This window comes from Canis lupus, chromosome 27 (genome assembly GCF_011100685.1).
Source record: "Canis lupus familiaris isolate Mischka breed German Shepherd chromosome 27, alternate assembly UU_Cfam_GSD_1.0, whole genome shotgun sequence".
Taxonomy (NCBI): Eukaryota; Metazoa; Chordata; class Mammalia; order Carnivora; family Canidae; genus Canis; species Canis lupus.
In genome coordinates this window covers 34,732,240-34,755,545 of record NC_049248.1, presented here as the reverse complement: position 1 = coordinate 34,755,545, position 23,306 = coordinate 34,732,240, and the positions used below count along the sequence as shown (strand labels likewise).

At 36.6% G+C, this 23,306-nt stretch overlaps 1 protein-coding gene across 3 annotated transcripts in view; it reads left to right on the top strand.

Annotated features, from left to right (window-relative positions):
* The window catches only part of GXYLT1 (glucoside xylosyltransferase 1), a 50,789-nt gene extending 39,125 nt beyond the window's left edge, over positions 1–11,664 (top strand). For all 3 annotated transcript variants that reach the window (XM_038577326.1, XM_038577325.1, XM_038577327.1), the window contains one exon: positions 10,254–11,664. In XM_038577326.1, the coding sequence (XP_038433254.1) occupies positions 10,254–10,415 (162 nt within the window). In that variant the 3' untranslated portion in view covers positions 10,416–11,664. The remainder of the gene's footprint in view (positions 1–10,253) is intronic.
* The last annotated feature ends 11,642 nt before the right edge of the window (positions 11,665–23,306 follow it).

Sequence of the window (23,306 nt, the reverse complement as noted above, 5' to 3'; positions counted from 1 at the left end):
TTGGCCCAGGGCATGATCCTGGAATCCCGAGATCCAGTCCCACGTCGGGCTCCCGGCATGGAGCCTGCTTCTCCCTCTGCCTGTGTCTCTGCCCCTCTCTCTCTCTCTCTCTCTCTCTGTCTATCGTGAATAAATTAAAAAAATTAAAAATAGAAATTAAAAAAAAGGAAATAAAAAATAAAATCTTGTAAATATCCTCATCAAAATTTCCGTGTTGCATTTAGCGTCCATTATTAGTTCTTGTTTAAACCAGTTTTTACTATGGTAGTTGCAAATTGATGATTGTCCAGCCCTAGTTTTCCTTCTCTGTACAACTTTGGCCATGAGGATTCTCCTGTAAGGAAGAGACATTCCCTTTTGCCCATTTATTGATAGATACATTATCAGTAAGAAATCATTGATAGGTTTTTTTTTTTCAGTGATTTATAATGCATTATTTATGTTTTTTTTCTTTTTTAAGATTTTATTTATTTATTCATGAGAGACCCAGAAAGAGAGAGAGAGGCAGAGACACAGGCAGAGGGAGAAGCAGGCTCCATGCAGGGAGCCTGACATGGGACTCGATCCCAGGTCTCCAGACCAGGCCCTGGACTGAAGGCGGCCTTAAACCGCTGAGCCACCCGGGCTGCCCAGCATTATTTATGTTGATGACGAAGTTGTTTCCAATTTGGCCATTGGAGTCCCTTTTATAAAACTCATGTTCTCGGGATCCCTGGGTGGCGCAGCGGTTTGGCGCCTGCCTTTGGCCCAGGGCACGATCCTGGAGACCCAGGATCGAATCCCACATCGGGCTCCCGGTGCATGGAGCCTGCTTCTCCCTCTGCCTGTGTCTCTGCCTCTCTCTCCCTCTCTCTGTGTGACTATCATAAATAAATAAAAATTAAAAAAAAAAATTAAAACTCATGTTCTCATCTGACATATTCCCTTCATTATTTTGAGTACCTCTTCATTATCTTTTTCAACAAAATATGCTAGGCTCAAATTGTTTTACTTTCCTTGCCCTAGCCCTGAAATTAACTGTCAGAGGAGCTCTAGTTTCTTTTAGAGGGCTCTGAGTGCTAGTCATGCTTATTGCTACAAGGATGTCTTCACTTCTGAGGCCCTTCAGTGACAGAGCTAGGAAATATAAATACACAGTACACATACATATAAAAACAATCATGTACTTAGACTGATACCTCCAGTTCTATTCCCCCAAGGCTCTTCCTGCTTTCTCCTACTCTATTTCCATTTTTTATCTCCTTCCATAGTTAGAATCCAGACTTGTAACATGAAGCACTTCTTCATTTGCATAATCCTACAATACATTTAAAATAATTTCAGAAATGCTCCAGTCTTTGGTAAAAACCAACCTACTAAAAAAGTTAAGGATTTGTTCCTGTTATCTACTCCTCCCCCTAAAAGGGCATGTACTTAATACTATATGTTCAGCACTTGCTTGGATTTAGTTTTTTTTATCTTGCCTTTCAGTGTGGTTATTTTATTTACTTGAAATACAGTTGGGTTTATTTGCTTCAGTATGCTTTCAATTTTAAGATTTTTTTCCTCTGTCTTTATTGATTCAACTTTAATTTGATATGCTAAATGTTAATACACCTCAGGAAGTGAAAACTATATATGGGTTTACTCAGAAATAGCACTTTTCCCCCCACTCCTTCTACCCCAAGTCCCCTACCCCATAGATTACCAATTTCATTGTTTTCTGGTTTGTCTTTCCTATTTAGGTGAACAGATATATGTATCTTTTGTAATCCACGTTTTCTTACACAAAAGGTAGCAAGTTATTTGCCGTTTTTTTTTTTTTTTTTTTTTTTTACTTAAAATAGTCTAAGAATTCATGCATGTATAAATCTCTTCCTCTTTTCTTAAAAATTTTATTGTATTTCTGGTGCAGTTAACATATAGTTATATTGGTTTCAGGTTGCAAAGTAGTGAGTGATTCAACAATTCCGTACATCGCATGCTCCCTTGCCTCTGGAGACATGTCTTGCCTCTGGAGACATGTCTAGCAAGAAGTTGCTGCAGCTGAGGTCAAAGAGGCTGCTGCCTCTGTTCTCTAGGATTTTAATGGATTCCTAGCTCACATTTAGGTCTTTGATCCATTTTGAATTTATTTTTGTGTATGGTGCAAGAAAGTGGTCCAGTTTCATTCTTCTACATGTGGCTGTCCAGTTTTCCCAGCACCATTTGTTGAAGAGACTGTCTTTTTTCCATTGAATATTCTTTCCTGCTGTGTTGAAGATTAGTTGACCATAGAGTTGAGGGTCCATTTCTGGGTTCTCTATTCTGTTCCATTGATCTGTGTGTCTGTTTTTGTGCCAGTACCATACTGTCTTGATGATTAGTTTTGTAGTACAGTTTGGAGTCTGGAATTGTGATGCCTCCAGCTTTGCTTTTTGTTTTCAACATTCCTTTGGCTGTTCAGGGTCTTTTGTGGTTCCATACAAATTTTAGGATTGTTCTAGCTCTGAAAAATGCTGGTGGTATTTTAATAGGGGTTGCATTAAATGATTGCTTTGGGTAGTATAGACATTTTAACAACGTTTGTTATTCCAGTCCATGGGCGTGGAATGTTTTTCCATTCCTTCATGTCTTCCTCTGTATCTTTCATCAATATCCTATAGTTTTCAGAGTACAGATATTTTCTCTCTTTGGTTAGGTTTATTCCTCGGTGCAGTTGTAAATGATATCGATTCCTTTGTTTCTTTTTCTGCTGTTTCATTATTGGTGCGTAGAAATGCAATAGATTCCCGTACCTTGATTTTATATCCTGTGACTTTGCTGACTTCATGTATCAGTTGTAGCAATTTTTTGGTGGAGTCTTTTGGGTTTTCTACATAGAGTATCTATGTTGTCTGCAAATAGTGAAAGTTTGACTTCTTCCTTGCCTCCTTGGATGCCTTTTATTTCTTTTTGTTGTCTGATTGCTGAGGCTAAGACTTCCAGCACTATGTTAAATAGTAATGGTGAAAGCGGAAATCCCTGTCTTGTTCCTGACCATAGAGGGAAAGCTCCTGGTTTTCCCTCACTGAAGATATTAGCTATTAATCTTCTGTATATAGCCTTTAATATGTTGAGATATGTTCCATCTCTCCCTACTTTGTTGAGAGGTTTTTTTGTTTTTTATTTTTTAAAAGATTTTATTTGTTTATTTATTTATTTGTTTTAAAGATAGTAAGTGTGGGGAGAGGAGCAGAGAAAGAGGGACAAGCAGGCTCCGCACCTGACACGGGGCTTGATCTTACAACCCTGAGATCATGACCTGAGCCAAAATCAAGTCAGATACCCAGCCGACTGAGCCAGGCACCCTGAGAGTTTTTATCAAGAATGGATGCTGTATTTTGGTAAATATTTTTTTCTGCATCTATTGAGAGAATCATATGATTCTTACACTTTTTTTTTTAATTAATGTGGTATATCGCGTTGATTGATAGGCAAACATTGTATGACCATTACATCCCAGGATTAAATCCTGCTTGATTGTGGTGAGTGATTCTTTCAATGAACTATTGGATTTGGTTTGCTAGCATCTTGTTGAGAATTTTTGCATCCATATTCATTAGAGGTATTGGCCTGTAATTCTCTGTTTTGGTGGGATTTTTGTCTGGTTTTGGAATCAAGGTAATGCTAGTCTCAGAAGGAGTTTGGAAATTTTCCATTTGTTTTTGGAACAATTTGAGAAGAATAGCTATTAATTCTTTAAATGTCTGGTAGAATTGCAAGGCCATCTGGCTCTGAATTTTTGTTTGTTGAGAGATTTTTGATAACTGATTCAATTTCTTTGGTGGTTATAGATCTGTTCAAATTTTCTATTTCTTCCTATTTCAGTTTTGGTAGTTTTTGTGTTTCTAGGAATTTATTCATTTCTTCCAGATTGCCCAGTTTATTGGCATATAATTTTTCGTAATATTTTCTTATGCTTATTTATATATCTGTGGTGTTGGTTGTGCTCTCTCTTCTTTCTTTCATAATTTTATTTATTTGGGTCTTTCTCTTTTTGATAAGTCTGGCTAGAGGTTTATCAGTTTTATTAATTCTTTCCAAGAACCAGTTCTTAGTTTTGTTGATCTGTTCTACTATTTTTTTGTTTATTTCTGCTCTGATCTTTATTATTTCCCTTTCTGCTGGCTTTAGGCATTATTTACTGTTTCTTTTCTAGCTCCTCTAAGTGTCAGGTTAGGTTGTATATTTGAGACTCCTTACTTCTTGAGGTAGGCCTGTATTGCAGTTTACTTCCCTCTTAGGACTTGTCTTTACTGCAGCCAACTGTTTTGGACTGTTGTGTTTTCATTTACATTTGCTTCCATGTATTTTTAAAATTCTTTATTTCCTGGCTAACCCATTCATTCTTCAGTAGGCTGTTCTGTCTTTCCAATTGTTTTTTGTGTGTGTGTGTGTGTGTGTGATTGACTTCAAGATTCATAGCATTGTAGTCTGAAAATATGCATGGAATGATCTTGATCTTTTTGTACTTGTTGAGGGCTATTTGTGACCCAGTATGTGGTCTATTCTGGAAAACGTTCAACATGCACTTGAAAAGAATGCCAATACCCATTTATTTAAGTCTATCTTTAACCCAAAGATTTGAGATACTGTCATATACTAGAGCTCCATTTGCAATTTCTGAATTTTCTGTTTTGTTCCATCGATCTATCTGTACTAATGCCATACTATTTTAGTTATAAAGGTGTTGTACTATGTTTTAATAACTGGTACAGTTACTCCCATTTCAGAGCCTACTATTAGTGTTTTCCTAGCTATTGTATATTTATTTTTTTACATATATTAACTCATTTAACTACATAAAAACCTTTGTATTTTTATTGGGAGTGAATCAGTTTCTTGTATTGACTTAGGAGCTGCTGACATTTTGATGGTGTTGAGACATTTGGTTGTTGAGACATCTTAAGAACATGGGCTATCTTTCCATTTGTGTCTTTTGGGAATGTTTAATAGATTTCTTAATTTAAACTTTGAAAATATCTTATGTTTATGCTTAGGTATTTTATCTTGTTGCCTTTGTAAATGTGGTTTCCTCTTTTTAGCATCTGCTTTATATTGAGTTTGAGAAAATTATGCTACTCCTTTCCCACTTTTGCCCAAGATAGCTGTTCTTCTTTTGTATTTCCTTGTTCTTACCATCCTTTTGTGTAGTTAAGGTGGGTTGACAGGGAGAGATGACTATGCTTTACATACCTCTACTTTGATGCATGAACCAGGTATCCATGAATGTGTTGTGGACCAAAACTTAGGGCAAATCCAAATGAAGATTGGATTTATGATTTTGCTTAATGAGCTATATTCCTCATTGTCTATGCAGTTAATTCTCTGATACCTGGGGAGAAGTGTATGTGATCACATATCTCTCATGCAGATGGACTCTTTGTTTTTGCTAGACTGTGCCTAATCTTGTGTGGACATGAAGACAGAACATAAATAATAGGGGAGTGCTAGTTTGATTTAAGTATGGGAGTCAGGAGAAGAGCTGATTACCTCTATTTTATAGATTCTTGTTCTTTTTATTGCTAATGACTGGTCTAGTACAGCCTCATTAATAGGAATGGGGATGAAAATATTTAACTATAATACATTGTGGCAGAGACTCTACTAGAACTGTAAGAGTATAAGAGCTTTGTTTGCCTTGAAAGGCCAGGGAAAGCCTTGCACCTCACTCAGAGGAAGCCTTTGAAGTATGCCTTGAATGAGGAAGAGTTTTCCAGGAGCAGGGTCTATCTGGACAGAGTACTGCCTGAGAAAAAGGCTGAGGGATTTTCAAAACAAAAAACACTTTTTTCATGAAAAGTCTTAGAGAGTTCAGGTGTGGAGCTCCATGCCTGAGTTCATTTGGAGTAGAGTGCTAGATAAAGGTAGGCAGTGGTTGGGCTGGGATCAATGTGGTAATGATATGTTGTGTTACGGTGATCTGCAATGATAAGGAATTGAAATTTTTTCCTGGAAATCAGTATTTCTCAAACTTGGTGGTAGACAAAGTGCTAATGGCATTGTAGGCTACCATTTTGTGTATTATTTGCTAAGTTTCTTCTCCTGTAAACTTGACAGATAGTTTCTGTATAATCAGTTTATCATGATATAGCTACACTCACTGAAGAATTATAAAATTTAGTGTTGATGTTCATTTTAATATAGCAGACCTTATATGCCCCCAGAAATCAATTTTGTCTATTAATAATGCTATATCATGGGTTGTCAAAAGGTGATAAAAATGAAGAAAAGTACTTTTGGGGTTCTGAGACTGCAGAATAGGAAAGAAATGGATTCCTATAAAAATATGACTTCTTTGTTTCCTTTGAGCATTAAGAAAATCCATTATTAAGGAATTAAATTTCACTATTTTTATCTAATCTTTTCTTTGATCTTTGTAAATGTATACCTTTAAATAGCTGAATAATGGCTTTTAGCTAATTACACTTGATTTAAAAAAATCTTTTAAAATGATTTCAAAAACTGAACTGATTATTTATTTGTTTTGAATCTGTATTAACTATAGCTATATCTTTCCATTTTTCAATTTAATGAAGTTAATCAGTCTTTTATGGTGCTCTTGGTTAGTGTTTTTATCTTCTTATCTATAATTCAACGGGAAGTGTAATTTTTAAAAGCAATGTATGCAGACAAGGGTATTTATGCAAGTTGCAGACAGAAGCTTAGTCATAGCCATCGAATGCAATGAACAATATGAATTATAAAGGATATGAACCATCTTTAAAATGTAAATGCATGGCTGTGTCTTCCAGCAAATCAAGTTTTACAGTCCATACATATTTGTTAAATATTAGTTGTTGAGTGAATACAAATATTAAGATTAAAAATTGCTAATGCAAAATGGAAACAAAACATTTTATTGCTCTATAAGGTATTTTCTGCTTCATGTATATCATTCTGAATTACATTTCTTGGTGGTTCTGTGTTAACTTTGATTTACTTCACATCCTGCTTATATTTGCATAACTATCTCTGCAATGGAGTCGCCCTGAGTGTTTCCCTCCTGTGCTACCGTGGTGTCCCCCACCTCCCCACCCTGCCCTTATCCGTTCCAAGCCCCCTAGTGGATGTCTGAAGCTACAGATAGTACTGAACCCTATATGTACTGTTTTTTTTCTATTCATACATATCTATGATAAAATTTAATTTATAAATTAGACACATAAGAGGTTAAGAACAATAATTAATAATGAAGTAGAATAGTTATAACAATATATTGTAATAAAAGTTATGTGAATGTGGCCCCTCTCAAAATAGTTTATTGTCCTATACTCATCCTTCTTGTGACAATGTGAGATGATAAAATGCCTACGTAATGAGATGAAGTGAGGTGAATGATGTAGGCATTGTAACATAGAGTAGGCTACTGTTGACCTTGTCACAATATGTCAGGAGGAGGATCATCAGCTTCCAGACTGCAGTTGGCTGCAGGGAACTGAAACAATGGAAAGTGAAATAGTGGTTTTAGGGTATACTGTTGTACCTTCTTGTATGTAGTTAGCTCATAGCATTTGTTGGATTGAACTGCCATTCTACCATATTTTTAAAACATGTTCAATTCTTTGAAAATGCCTTAGATTATCTAACTGGCCATTTTAACTAGCTCAGTACTTATTCTCTGCCTTTCAACTGACAGTCTTATATATAAAGCATGACCTTCTTAAAAGTTTGTGTACTGGGTACTGTGCCAGTGAAGGAGTGATTAACTCCTTCCTTTTCTGAGTCAGGAAAGGCATCTCAGAAGTGCTGACATTTGAACTGAGCTGTAAGAATGAGTACCAGGCAGAGAAGGAAAAGTGAAGATGAGTCAGGCATTGCATGCAGTGTGGAAAAAGGCCTGCAGTCAGGTGAGGCCACATGTGGCTTCTGGGAAGGGCAATACCTAGATGCAAGTTATGTCCTGCACAGCTCTGCTGTAGATTATGTGAATGGCATTGCTTAGTAAGAAAAAGATGATAATTTAGTCTTCCCATTATTATCAGCCTCTCAACGACAATTGCGCAAGAATGTTTCTTGTACACATTGAGATATTACTTGACAGTCACTTGATAGAGGTGATAAACCTTGATAGAGTCTGCCTTTTTCAGCATGGCTGCCACTTTTAACCCCAAATACATTTTAAGTGTGTCTGTGTATAATATTTAAAAAGTCTAGCTTTTAATAGTTTTCCCAGATACTTATGTACCAATTAGTATTATTTTCATTACATTTTTCCTAGTTAAGCATCTTTTCTTTTCTTTTCTTTTCTTTTCTTTTCTTTTCTTTTCTTTTCTTTTCTTTTCTTTCTTTTCTATTTTTTTATTTTTTATTTATTTATGATAGTCACACAGAGAGAGAGAGAGAGAGAGAAAGAGGCAGAGACACAGGCAGAGGGAGAAGCAGGCTCCATGCACCGGGAGCCCGACGTGGGATTCGATCCCGAGTCTCCAGGATCGCGCCCTGGGCCAAAGGCAGGCGCCAAACCGCTGCGCCACCCAGGGATCCCTTCTTTTTTTTTAATCTTTTCTTTTTTAAGATTTTATTTATTTATTCATGAGAGACAAAGAGAAAGAGAGGCAGAGACACAGGCAGAGGGAGAAGCAGGCCCCATGCAGGGAACCCAATGGGGGACTCGATCTCAGGACTCCAGGATCATGCCCTGAGCTGAAGGCAGGCGCTCAACCGCTGAGCCACCCAGGCGTCCCTAATCTTTTTTTTTTTTTTCCTTAAGATTTTATTTATTTAATAGAGCACAAGCAGGGAGAGGGAGAAGCAGTCTCCCCGCTGAGCAGGGAGCCCAATGGGGGGCTCCATCTCAGGACCCTGGGATCATGACCTGAGTCAAAGGCAGATGCTTAACTGACTGAGCTACCCAGGCGCTCCTTTTTTTTTAAATCTTAACAATGTTTATCTTCAGTGTATCTGATTGAGTTTTAAAAGTCACCCCAAAGAGTGATGGTTTCAGCCAGTTAATGATCATAGTTTTCTTTCTAAAGAGAGACGGAGATTCAGCATCTCTTTATATCTTTACATTGATAAAAGCCATGTTACAAATTATCATCTAAGTTTATCCTGTTCTCCAAAGATTGGCTATGGCTTTTCCCATAGACTCACTTACTTGTGATTCCAATGGCACTTTCCTTTCCTCTCCCTCAGTGTCATGGTAGTGAACCTTGGGGAAACCCTCAAGTCATTTTGAGCCCTCTGAGATTTTAGGTTCTGCATTTCCTTCAGGAGCTTCCTTTTTTCACTGACTCCAAACACATAAAATGTTCTATTTTTAAGCCCCATCTATCTTTCTGATTGAAAATATGTCTAATTGCAAATGCCAAATCAAAAAGTATAGCTGGTTGAAAATACTAAAATCACAAGCTATTTTGCAAAATATATTTTCTGGGATATTATATATTTCACAGTAAAAAAGGATTCTGGTCAAAATATATTTTGGAACTAATGGGCCAAAAACATTCAGGAACATGTGTTTTTCATTTTACTGTTTATAGCTTTTCATGTGCTGGTGTGAGTTCCCATGAAGAGTGCACGGTGTGTAGCAGCTCCCAAATGCATTTACCTGTGGGACCACTTTGTATAGTTAAGGCTCTTTGGGAACCCCTGAACTGTGCTGTCATTTTGTCTTCTTCCACTTTATGCCTCTCTCTCAGTTCTTTGTAGTCCAGCCTCAACACTTAACGGAGTGATTTTTGGCTTTCCCTTTTTTTTTTTTTAAATCTTTTTTTTTTTTTTTTTTTTTTAATTTATGATAGTCACACACAGAGAGAGAGAGAGAGAGAGAGAGGCAGAGGCATAGGCAGAGGGAGAAGCAGGCTCCATGCACCGGGAGCCCGATGTGGGATTTGATCCTGGGTCTCCAGGATCGCGCCCTGGGCCAAAGGCAGGCGCTAAACCGCTGCGCCACCCAGGGAATCCCTATTTTTGGCTTTCCTTAAGTATCTCTCAGATACCTTCAGAGCTTTCGATCATCATCTCCTACCAGTCAGTGTCTCTGGGCCTTCTTTGCCCTTGCACATGCTTTTGCCTTGGCTTGGAATGCTGTTCCTCTATTAGCTCTTCTCAGAAAAACTTTCCCTAATGCCCCCTGTGATTTACTGTGACTTTCTCCCTCCTCTCATGTGAGATCATAATTCATTGAAAATATTTGTTGAGCTTATGTACTTTTTGTGAGACTAAATGAAAGTTGTCAATATTGAAGAAGTTGTTTGGAGTATAATTGAGTTTATATATATATATCTTTGTCTTTTTTCTTTCTCTAGTGTTCTTTTAAAGATGACAACATCCGTTCCTTATTAAAACCTTTAGAACTGGAACTACAAAAGACAGTCCATACTTACTGCGGAAAAATTTACAAAATATTTATCAAACAGCTAACAAAAAGCATACAAGATCGTTATGATAGACCACCAAAGGAAAGGTGATCCTCGGTGACCATTACATCGAATGAATTAAAACAACAAAATGTCAGAGGGCATGTGTGAAGGAATAGTCTTGGATGAAGTGTTCAGGAAGGAATTATTTATGTTCAGAATAATTGTTTTTCCTGAAGAAGTTAAATGAGCATATATTTATGTAATGAAGAATAAGTTAACGTCTTGGACCCCAACAAGAAGACGTTTTTGATCTCTGATGTTTTGTAATGTTATTTGCTGTCAGTCCAGTATTGGTGAAAATATTATTGAATGATTTGTACCCTACAGACTTTGGTTCACTCTTCTGCAGTAAGTAGGAACAGTAGGGGTGTATGGACAGAGAAAATGTACCTCATACACAGTGAAAACACTCAAACTGTGAGTATAGCAATAATTTTATGTCAGCACTAACCTCACTTTAAATGTGTGACAAAAAGTTTACAGGAGCAGAACAGGTTCTGTTTCTAAAGCAATGTGATGTAACCGATGTAACTATTGACAATCGATGTGTGCCTTTATACATTTCATCTCTGTTTTAAAATATTCCTGTGACAATCATGTTTAAAATTAGATTATAAGTAAGCTGCACATTTAAAATTGAGCTGTATAAGAAAGTGGGAAAACCATAAAAATGTTGAAGTTTTAGTCTGTGTGTGTTTGTGAAATGTAGTATTTTCGTTTGTATATGCTAACCTGTCTTGCCAAAACTCAGATCTGAGATTGTTAAACAGATATTTTTGGAAATTTTCATCACTGTAAGTGAAAATTTTCAGCTTTACTGGGCATTCTGGAAGCAAAAAATATGCTGATCATAAAGTGAGAACTTAACTAGAATACTTAGATGATAGTGGAAAATGTGATGGACCAAAAGGCATAAGCTATAAACTTCCTGTGAACAGTAGTTTTAGTTACAATGAAGCAGAAAAAAGTGGTCCATTTAAACTTTTTTCTTCTACCTCAGAATGGCTTTGCAAGATACTTTTGAAGAAGCAAAATGTAGAGAGCCTTACTTTAAGTCAGATAACTTTCATGGATGATTTGGGTTAAGAAGATTGTTGTATCTGGGTATAGAAAAAGTAGTTTCGATTGGGTTAATGTGCATATCTTCCTTTTTTGAACATCGCTTAAGACTTTTTTTTCAATCTTGAAGATAAGAAAAATATTACTTAGTGTTCTTGACTGCTCTCTAACTGTAGATTCTGAGTACTTAGCATGTACTGTGCTGTGGCATATATATCTCATTTTACGAAGTGCTGTATGGGTTATTCTTCTTTTTCCTTTTTGATATTTTAATGCTTAAATAGAGAAGGAAAAATCATGAAGGGGAAAAAAAACACTTCTATGAAAATAGTGGTGATCGGCTTTATATATAAAGGTAGAGTACCCTCTGTGGAGACATGGCATATGCAGAAAGACATGGCCAGTACAGCTGTCCCCTATCTTTTGCAGTTCAGTCAGGGCAAATTGAGAGAGAAATGTGTAAAAAAGGCAAATTAGAAGTTGATAACCAGCCCAGCACTCTTCGAACAGATGCGTTTAGAGAACACAATCTGTATGTTCTTGGCAGAATGCCATAGTGAATATAAGAACTTGTGAACTGTGCTGAAATTGAGTTTACTGAGTAGAAAATGAGAATCCTAGAATTTTGAAGTTTGGAGGGTATATATAAGATCATTTCTAATGGTCCCCAAAAGAGAACTTTGCCTGTCTATATTAGACTCTTGTGGGGAGCTTGTTGAGCATGGATCTCTGGGCTTTACCTTAGACTTCTTGTGCACTGTGTCTAGGATAGGGTCTGCAAACTTTTTTTTTAATGAAGAGATTTTAAAACTACACCAAAGTAGAACAGTACATTGGTACTCATCACCCAGATCAGACACTTAAATATCTTACCATATTTGTATCATCTATTCTTTTTTCCTTTGCTGAAGTATTTTATTTTTTTTTTTTTTTTTTTTTTTTTTTTTTTTAAATTTTTATTTATTTATGATAGGCACACAGTGAGAGAGAGAGAGAGGCAGAGACACAGGCAGAGGGAGAAGCAGGCTCCATGCACCGGGAGCCCGACGTGGGATTCGATCCCGGGTCTCCAGGACCGCGCCCTGGGCCAAAGGCAGGCGCCAAACCGCTGCGCCACCCAGGGATCCCTGCTGAAGTATTTTAAAGAAAATGCCAGAAAGCCTGTTATTTCACCACTATGAGTACTTTGGTAACTACAATGACATCATGCCTCCTTTGACTTCATTTATTATCTATTGCTAAGCAAATTTCCTTAATTGTCTCCAGTGTTAGAATTAGGGTACAAAAAAAAAAGTCATCTTATGATTCTATTTTTAATAAGCATCTCAGATGATTTTGATATCAGCTAGTTTGGGAACGACTAGGAATCATTTTGCCAACTTGAAGGTTGAAGTTAGGATAACATAATTCTTGGCACAGTTGGTAGATTATAAATGTGATTCTGAAATATTAGCGGAATTGGAGTTATTGGTAAGATATGAATTTATATTATTAGTAAGTTTCTTAGGTTTAATTTTCTCAGTGAACAGAGAATCGCAGCCCCAGGGGCTCTACTAGAAGATTGGGGCTATGTAGAGTATGGTCATGATTTACTTCAACTGGATTTTATATTCTGGTCTCATGTTGTCAGACATTCCACATTATGGATCAGTTAGAAGGTTCTTCATCTGGTTTATTCAGACCTGACCTAATTAGGCATTTTACCATAAATTGGGATATGGTGAAAACTTTCTACTTCAGGACTGTATTTACCTAAGATTTAGGATATCATAGAAAATCTGTAACAGTAGAAAATGAGTTTTCTGAATTTATCTTTAGATAAGGTAACTTTGTCTTTGAGAATTCTTTAATAAGAGATGCAATTCTCAGCATTAATGAGGATTAAGTTATAGAACAACTTAGAAAACATATTATATTTCTTTTCATAAAACAGTATATCTATGCAGTTCATATAAATTACATTATATATTCTTTGAGTCCTTGTGTTAGAACAATTCTGACCTCAGAACTATCTCTGGGCTACAGTATTACCAAAGTGGAATGACTTTAAAATATAGTCAAATTTCATTTATATGAAGTAGCCATCTTAAAAGAATTTGGAAACCTTTAGAAAATATATTATGATTTACATTTTAAAGCAATACATAACTCCCCCCCCCCCCCCCGTGAAGAATAGTTCATAATGTATAAGGTTAACCCAGTTATCTTTTGGATACTTTAGAAACTGAAAGAACATTATCACTTAGTCATTACTCTTTCATTTTCCTCCTGTCACATGTTACTGGTATAATGGCAAGGAAACCAGGCTGTGTATTATATTTGGATTCTTCTCTTGGTTTGGGGCCTCAGGCATATCCTTTCACCTTCTCTGTGCCTTAGGTTTGTAAACAATATGCTCTTCCAACCTCATGAGTCTCAGAAGTCATAAGTCAGGACATTTTTGTGATTCAACAGAGTGAATGGATTTGAATGCATTCTGCATGGCTAATACATGCCACATGAGCCACTAGTGTTGAAGTTCTGTTTTGCCATGTTGCCTTCTATACAGATTATTCTGTTTCCTTAGTAAGGTGAATGTTTTCTGACATGTATTATATCTCCGGTAAGAATTTGTTTATATTATGTAAGGAGGAGTTTTTAAAGAAGAGAAAGCAGAGAAGAAAGGAGTGATTATAAATGAATGATCAAAAATAAAAGGAAGGAAAAAAGAGCAAGTGAGAAAAGTGGGGAAAGAGAAGGGAATAAAAGTGAGAATGGCAAAAGGCAGAGTAAGAGAAAAGATGGAATGAGAGTGGGAAAATCGAGAAGTGGAGGTGGAGAGAAATGCAGTGGAAACTGTCACTTTTTGAGTTGTAGCCCCCCACCCTGTGCCACTGTCTGCCTGCCATCTGTTTTCAGTTGGCAAGGCCCTCTGGGCTCAGGAAGGGTAGTGGCTTTTATGGAGGCAGGCAGCATAGTTTGATTTGTCAATTAATACTGTTCTGGTCATTCTACTCACTGATCTAAATTTAGTGATAATGATTCAACATTGTATTTCTTTACTGGATCCCAGTTTGTGAGCTAAGACCTACAGAAACACGATAACAAAGAACCCTCCTTTGTAATGTCCTTTTGGTCATGCTAGTTGTTGGATTATGCAAGACTGACCACATGGCTTCACAGGGGAGGCCGAGGTGGAGGGGAGGGCTTGGTTAGGTCTGAAGGGGTTCCCGGAATCTATTACAGAAGTTTTCCAGATGATACTGATAGGAAGCCAGATTTGGGAATCACTGCCTTGAATAGCAGCCTACATAATAAATCACATCTATTGATTCCCCAGTAGGCATACTTTCAGTAGAACTGTTATTTATAAATAGATTCAAGAGAATAGGAGACAGGAGAAACACATTGACGAGAAAAGCCTGGAAAGAAACTATTCCGTGTCTTTCAGAAGTTTGTATTGTAAGTAATAAATACCTTAGTAATCAGAACATCTTTGAAGTGTTTTAGAAAGATCATGGATTTGTGTTGTTGTTTTAAAAGACTTTTTTGGTTCCTTAGAGTAAATAGAGAAGGATAGTAGAGGTGCAATATGTCAGGTATGGGGCCAGTTATCCATTTATTAAATGTACTTTTAAGTGTCTTAAAACAAGTTGCCTTATTGCATTTTAATATTTAATAAAAGTAGATTTAATAATGATTTGTACTGTAACAGTTATCCTTTTTTACATTGCCAAAGCAACCCTTTTTTTGCCTCTTAAAGTCTGGCTAAGTTGTTCTGATGTTTGCTCTTTCCTAATTCACTGAACATGAAACCAGATTTCTAAAACCAAGTTATATAAACTTAAGTCTAAGAGGTGGCACAGGAATTTTTTTTTTAAACCAGAAGTGAATATGATGTTAATTCAAATATCTAGAAATTATAGAACCATGAGAAGAATGTGGAATAGCATGTTAGACTAGTCACAATTTAAAATTGATTAAAATAAATGTCAAATTTACTTTTAAATGGAAAACAATGTATTGTTACCTCATCTCTACCAATAATTCCAAATGTCTCCTGGGATTATTTCTTTAGAATTTTCTATAAACTCAGTATTCAGACAATAGAGTGCCTTTGCAAAAATAGGGGAAAAAAAAAAGAAATGAAAATTTCTCTTACTACCAATACTGTGAATGCTATTTGGAAGGTCTATGGTCAGATATTTTAGTATCAAACTGAAGAACTGAGGTGGAGGGATGCCTGGGTGGCTTAGCGGTTGAGCATCCGCCTTCGGCTCAGGTCATGTTCCTAGAGTCCTGGGATCGAGTTCCATGTTGGGCTCCCCGCAGGGAGCCTGCTTCTCCCTCTGCCTGCATCTCTGCCTCACTCTCTCTCTGTGTCTCTCATGGATAAATAGAGAAAATCTTAAAGAAAAAAGAATGGATGTGGAGCCTTTGCCTATGTTTGGTTAATATATACAATCTGAATTTGTAAGCATATTCACACACATAATACCATAGCAACTCCTTTAAAACATGAAGAGAACACAAGAGTATTATATTCCATTTAAAAAGTAAATTGACTTTGACTATGATAGTAAATAGCTGTTTTCAACTTTGTGTAAAATCTCTTCAGGGAATATTGGAATGTCGTGCAAAAATAATTCAGGGCTTGTTGTATACCTATAGAATATGTCATCCATTCAAGACTTAGCAGAACCCACATGCATAATATGCATTGTCATCAGTGTCTGAGAGCTGGACCAAATGGTTTTTGATGGATGTTATACCAGAAGATCTGTGAAGGAGATGGTGGTTTGCACCTGTTCCTGAAATCAGAAACTGGAAAAGGTTGCAGGTGTTTCCATTTTTCACAGGCATTTTGCATAAAGATATTAATATTTTGAGTAGTTAATGGTTTGAAAGCTGCAGGAAATCCTATTGGTGTACTGTGATATGTAGAAATTACTTCCTTTAAACTGCCTTTTACCTTAAAATGTTATGATTTTAGGATAATTTGGATATCTTCCTCCAAGTATTTTGTGTATCTTAAAATTTATTAAAGGGGAATAAGATTATAGACTTGGATGTAATCTGAGAATAACAGAAAGTTGCTTTGTTCTGTATCGGGGGAGTTGAGTTCATTTTTTCTTGAGAACCTGTATTCCTGTTGCTAAATAAACATGTACTCCATAAATATTTAATTTCTTCAAGTTGTGTGTCTGAATTATTCTAGCAATCAGAAACAATTTTAGAATCTTTAGGATTGGGATGCTTGATAACCAGGAGCCTGGGCAGTGGGCAGTTTCTGGAGTCGGGTATTTCTGCAGCTGAACAATGTTGTCAGGAACCTGGGTCCTATTTTTCCATTACCGTTCTCTCCATATGAGCTTGGTCTCACCACATGGCCACAAAGTGACGGCTAACATCCAGATCGCAATGACAACCAGAGGTAGAAATATATGTCTTTTTCTGTAAGTGGAAGGTTCTACTTGCTCTCATTGCCATAATAATATCTGTGCCTAAAACAGTCACTTTGCAAAGGTGATAAAACTAACAGTTGCTCAGACCGTGAAGATTTGCTCAAACTTAAAGATGGCTTTCCCTTGAAGAATGGCTGCTCGGAGGAAAGGGAACACATCAGGTTATGTTAGAAGTGGTGGGGTAGATTTTTCCTTGTCAATACATTAGATCCACCTCATTTTTTATAGCTGCATATTTCATAGTAATGTACTTATGGAGAGGTTAGCACACAGGCTTCTGAAATATAAATGCATAAGTAATGAGTTTTAACTTCACAGTATATAACCACTTTGCCCATTTTGCTAGTTAAGTGTAATTTAATTTGCTCTAAGGGGCATTAAATTGTGGACAAAAAACCTGGTATACCTCAGGCATCAAAGTAAATGGCAAATTGTTAAAGTTTTTAATAGGATCTTTGAATTTTATTTAGATTATGAAATTATCAAGATAGCTTCTATGTCATTTTACAGACAAAATTAGGTCTTGAAAAACAAGCTATTTTCTTTCATCCAGCCTCATCTTCTATTTCACCCATCCCGCCCCCCCACATCCCTTGGGTAACCATCAGTTTGTTCTCTATAGTTAATATTCTGTTGCATGGGTTGTCTCTTTTTTTTCCTTTGCTCACTTGTTTTGTGTCTTAAATTCTACATATGAGTGAGATCATATGGTATTTGCCTATCCTGACTGACTTATTTCGCTCAGCATCATACTTTCTAGTTCTATCCATGTTGTTGCAAAATATATTTTTTTGATTAAAAGATGATCATTTTTGTATAGTTAATACTAGTAAAATAATATTTTTGTGAGACTGATCTGTCTGAATATTGTTCCTTTAGGGTTACTCTACCTTTACATTATTTTTTTTTAAATATTTTGAGTAGTTAAGTTTATTTTTTCTTAATTTTAAAAAAAGATTGTATTTATTCATGAGAGACAGAGAAGCAGAGACACAGGCAGAGGGAGAAGCGAGCTCCTCTTAGGGGGCCAAATGCGGGACTTGATCTCCAGAGCCAGGATCATGACCTGACCTGAAGGCAGATGCTCAACTTCTGAGCCACCCAGGCGTCCCATTTTTTCTTAATTTTTTTAAAATAGATTTTATTTATTCACGAGAGACACAGAGAGGCAGGTACATAGGCAGAGGGAGAAGCAGACTCTGCGTGGAGCCCAATGCGGGACTTGATCCTGGAACCCAGGATCACACCCTGAGCCAAAGTCAGACAGATACTCAACCACTGAGCCACCCAGGTGCCCCGAGTAGTTTAAAAAAATTTATCTGTGAAAATCAGCAAAAACTGACTTGTGCTTTGCCTGTACTTTAGCACTTAAAATCTATTAATAGGGTCACTTAACTGGTAACAAATGTTTTAATCTTTTACAACAGTGTGAACGAATATAATGCAATCACATAATTTTAAGATTTTTTAGTAATCACACAACAGTAAAAAGCACTTGAAAATAATTTAAACGAATTTTTTTAAGATGTTAAGTAATCTCTACACCCAATGTTGGCCTCAAACTCACAACCTTGAGATACAGAGTTGCATGCTCTACTGACTAAGCCAGCCATTTAATAGTATGTTCTACTTTATCCAATATATCCTAAGTATTATCATCTGGACATGTAGTCAATATGAAAATGTTGGTGAAATAGCACATTCTTTTTCCTACTAAGTAGCATGTATTTTTCACATACAGCACATCTCCACTTGAACTTGTTACATCTCAAGTCTTGGATGGCCACTAGTGGCTAGTGTTGGATAGTGCAATTCCAGAACAAACTGAAGGCAAAAACCAGTTCTGTTATTACCATAGTCTCTCTGTCTCCTAGTACAGTGATTGATCATGGTAGACACTCAAATTTGGTGAATGAAAATTGTGTTTTGGTGTTCTGTACATTTGGAAGAGTTTGAACTCTGTCCATTTTATTTATAAAGACACTAAATAAAATTCTATTCCAAAAGAAGATACACTCTCATTGATAGTGGACAAAAATCAAACCAGAAGAAGTTCATTTTTTTTAAGGTAATGCAAGGTTTTTTTTGTTTTGTTTTGTTTTTGTTTTTTTGTAATTTGTTTTGTTCTTAAATGAGAGGAAAACTGGCAAGACTATAGTGAATACTACACAGAACTACAGATGATAGTATAAGTTTATATGATTCACATACCCTCTTAGTTCACTTTTGGCACCATTGATGAATTATGCACAAACATTTATCTAAAATATATAATAAACCTGAGTCTGCTCCCATAGGTTCTGGCTTCTCCAGGTTTTTGTTTTTAAAGATTTTATTTGTTTGAGAGAGAGAGGGAGCGTGAGAGAAAGCACCAGCGGGGGAAGAGGGAGAAGCAGGCTCCCCACTGAGCAGGGAGCCCAACGTGAGGCTTGATCCCAGGACCCCGGGATCATGACCTGAGCCCAAGGCAGACGCTTAACCAATTGAGCCACCCAGGTGCCCCTGGCTTCTCCATGTTACTACAGCTTCCATCTAAAGCCAGGTCCTTCATTTTGCACTAGATCCCATACCCTCTTGTGTAACTCAAGGACATTATTCCAACAGTTCTCTCTACAATTTTTTCTCACTGGGTCATTTCCAGCAAAATTCCTTGAAAGAGCTATCTATATTCTGTTCCCAATTACTCTCTTGTCAAAGTTACCAGTGACTTGTATGTTTTTAAGTCCAGCCACCAATTGCTAATCATCATCTTATTTGACCTATCCGCAGCATTTGACAGACTTTGAAGTTCCATTTTCACTGAAACATTTTCTTCAGTTGGTCTCTGTTTCATCATACCCTGTTTTCCTCTTTCCTCATTCGACACTTCTTTTCAGTTTCCCTTCTATCATTTCATTTTCTTCCCACTCTCTTAATATATCTAAAATATATCTAGACCTTCCCAGTGATCTCATTCAGTTGATGTTTTTAAAAACATTGATTAAAAACATTGATTATCTCCCCAATGTATAGACTCTCAGCCACTTGAGCCATCCAGGTGCACCCTTGATTTTTCTCTTAAACCTGCCATATTTAGAATCTTCTTTACTTAGATGATGATAAACCTATCCTTCCAGTTGCTCAGGCTAAAATCTTAGAGCCATCACTTACTTCTCTCAAGTTCATCCACAGGCCACAAGCCGTTAAAAATACTATTGTATCAACCTTCATATTAAATCCAGAATCCAACCACTACTTACTATCTCACTTTCTACTCTATGTGGGCCATCATTTTCAATTGTTTAAATTAGCATAAGAGACGCTTAAATGGAGACCCTGAACCCAACAATGTCCAGCTACAGTTTATTTTCAACATAGCGGCTAGATTGTACCTTTTAAAAGGTGAAATCATACCATATCCTATCTCTGCTCAACCCTCTGATCCACCAGGCACTCAGTAAAAGCCAAAGTCCTTAAATGTCTACAAGACCTTACGGGTTGTGCCAGTAACCTGTCCTCTCTTGTTATTTCTCTACTTTCTTTTAATAATACTCATTCCTTGCTCATTCTTCTTTAGCCACACTGGCATACCTGGCACACTCTTGACTAGGAGATTTTGCACTGTATTTTCCTTTCTCTACAAATCTCCCAAACATTTCCCTGGACACCTCCCTCATCTCCTTCTAGTCTTTGGTTAAATGTCAATTCCCAACGAAGCCTACTAGATGAATAAGAGATGGCTGCAAATTTTCTGACACTCCTGTTGAGGAGAAAGTCTATTTCCCAACCTACAGAATTAAGGATGGTCTATAACTGCTTAGACCAGTAAAATATGGCAGGCTTAGCTTTGGGGGTGACAACTTCTTGGACTCTTAGAATCCTGAGTCTCCTTATAAGAAGTTGACTTCCCTGGTACAAACCCTCTGGAGACATGCTGAGACTCCATGGGGAAGGAAAGGCTCCCAGCTGAGACTGAGCTTCCAAACATCCCTGCCAAGTCCTGGCATGTGACTGATGTCATCTTAAACTCACTTGGACCAGTGAAGCCATATTAGATTCTTCAGCCCAATCCTGGCAACATTTGAAAACCAGTGAGTGACTCCAGTTGACACCCGGTAGAACAGAAACCCTGCCCAAATTTCTGATCCTCAAAATCATGTGATATAAAATGACTGTCACTTAAAGCCACTAAAATTTTGGGATAGTTTGTCATACAATGATAGACAACCAGAACACCTACACTGACTACCTATGTAAAGTTGCAATTTGTACCTGTCTCTACCTTTGTACTTTCAATTCTCTTTACTTTGCTCTATTTTTTTCCTCCATAGTGCGGATCACCTTCTAACATGTAATATATTTCCTATGCTTATTATTATATTATCATTATTATTATTATCATTCTTTGTCAACAATCTCTCCCCCTATTCACCAGAATATAAGCAGGGATTTTTTTTTTTTCTGTTTTACTCATTGATACAGCCCTGGGATGCAGAAGTGTGCTCAATAAATTCTTGTTGAATGAATAAGGAGTAACCCATGTTTTATCACAGTATCATAGGGTCTCAATAGAGCTGTCCAGGAATGAGCATGATATTTAACAAACGGCATGATAACTATGTGGTCAGAAACAGAATTAAAAAACATCCAGCCTAAAGAAACTATATCCCAAGGAACAAACTTCAATCAAGCGCTTTATAATATGGAGCAACTTATTAAGATCATGGATTCACTAAGATACATCTCCAAAATGAAATGATAAGACAATTGAATGAGATTTAAAAAGAGGCCTGACTGAGGGAACCTGGGTGGCTCAGTCAGTTAAGCCTCTGCCTCTTGATTTTGGTTCAGGTCATACTCTCAGGGTTGTGAGATTAAGCCCCGTGTCAACCCCTGCATCGGGATCCATGCTGGATGTGAAGCCCACTTAATATTCTCTCCTTCTCGCTCTCTACACCTATCCCTCTCCCTTTCTCTTAAAATTTAGAAAATGGCAGGGGTGGGGAGCTTAATAAACAAGTTGGGGATCAAAAAGATGCCATTGAAAATCTGATAATACGTAAGAAAGGAACAGAAGACAGTTGAGAATTAACTTGCTGACATAAAGGAAAGTTTTAGCACAGTGAGTCAAATGTCACTGAAAAAAAAATCATCACCATTAGAAAAATGCCAATAGCACCACAGACTTGAAATCGTGCATGAACACATGGAATAGAAAACAAGAAAGTATTTAAAGATACAAGAAAATTTCCTTGGAATGAAAACTATAGTAAAATAATTAGCAGATTGAAAGAGTACATCTTATTCCAGAAAATTTTGTTTCCGAATACTGACAACTAGATATATTCTGGTTGTTAAATTTCAAAAATAAAGGCAAAGTTCTTCATATGTTAGGAAGAGCAGATCATGCTCACAGGGGATTTAAAAAAAGCTATTTTTAGACTTTTGTACAGCAACATTCAATAGCCTGAGAAAATGTCTACAAGTGAATGAAAAAAAGTGACCCAAACATTTTATAACCAGACAAGGTCTCATTCAAATATAAAGGCAAACATGTATGAACTCGAAAAATTGTAAACCCCTGAGTTCTTGAAAAATCTACTTATAAATGAAAGCAGTCAATGAATCAACATAAAGACCTCAGCAGTGGAGACACCATGATTAAAAGAATTTATGATGAAGAGTGAATCCATTCAACATGAAACTAATTGGAAATAGTGGGGATATTACAATTACATACCAGAATCCAATGTAATACACTTTGACAATAATAATGTAATCCACAAAAATTGGGAGGTGGAAACCAAGGGGGTTGGAGGAAGTGTTAGCAGCCTTTACTAATAAGAAATTTAAAAGTATCACAATAGCAATCCCATTTTAAATTACTTAAAGTTTTAGTCACAGAGTTAATCCTAATCCTTCATGCAAGGTGTGCTTTAAATTTTTGTCCATTTGTAGTCTTTCATTCATTCCTTCATAATATGTATAGTATAACCCTATTTTATAAAAAGTATTTCTACCGATCCTTCTACCTTTAAGTATGTAGAGAAAAATCTGTGAAATGATGTTCATCTGATGTTAATCTTAATTATTTCTGAGGGGTGGAATTTGAGATGATGATAACTTTATTTTTGCTGAGAAGCAAAGAAAAGCTAAGGAGCTAGGGGTGGAGGGGATTGAAATAGCTTTGCCTTTCAATACTTAGTTTTGAGCAAGTTACTTAATAACTATTTTTCAGTTTCCTCCTCTGTAAAATGAGTGCAGTAATAGTCTTACCTCATAAAGCCACTGTGAGAATTGAATGAGTTAATGTCCACAAAATACTTAAGATAATGTTTAGCATATAGTGAGTTCTCAATAAATGTTCTTTGTCTCCTTCCCCCCCCACTCCTATTAGTCTTTGTCATGCTAGACATTCTTTTAAATAAACATGTATCATTTTTTACATAAACAAATT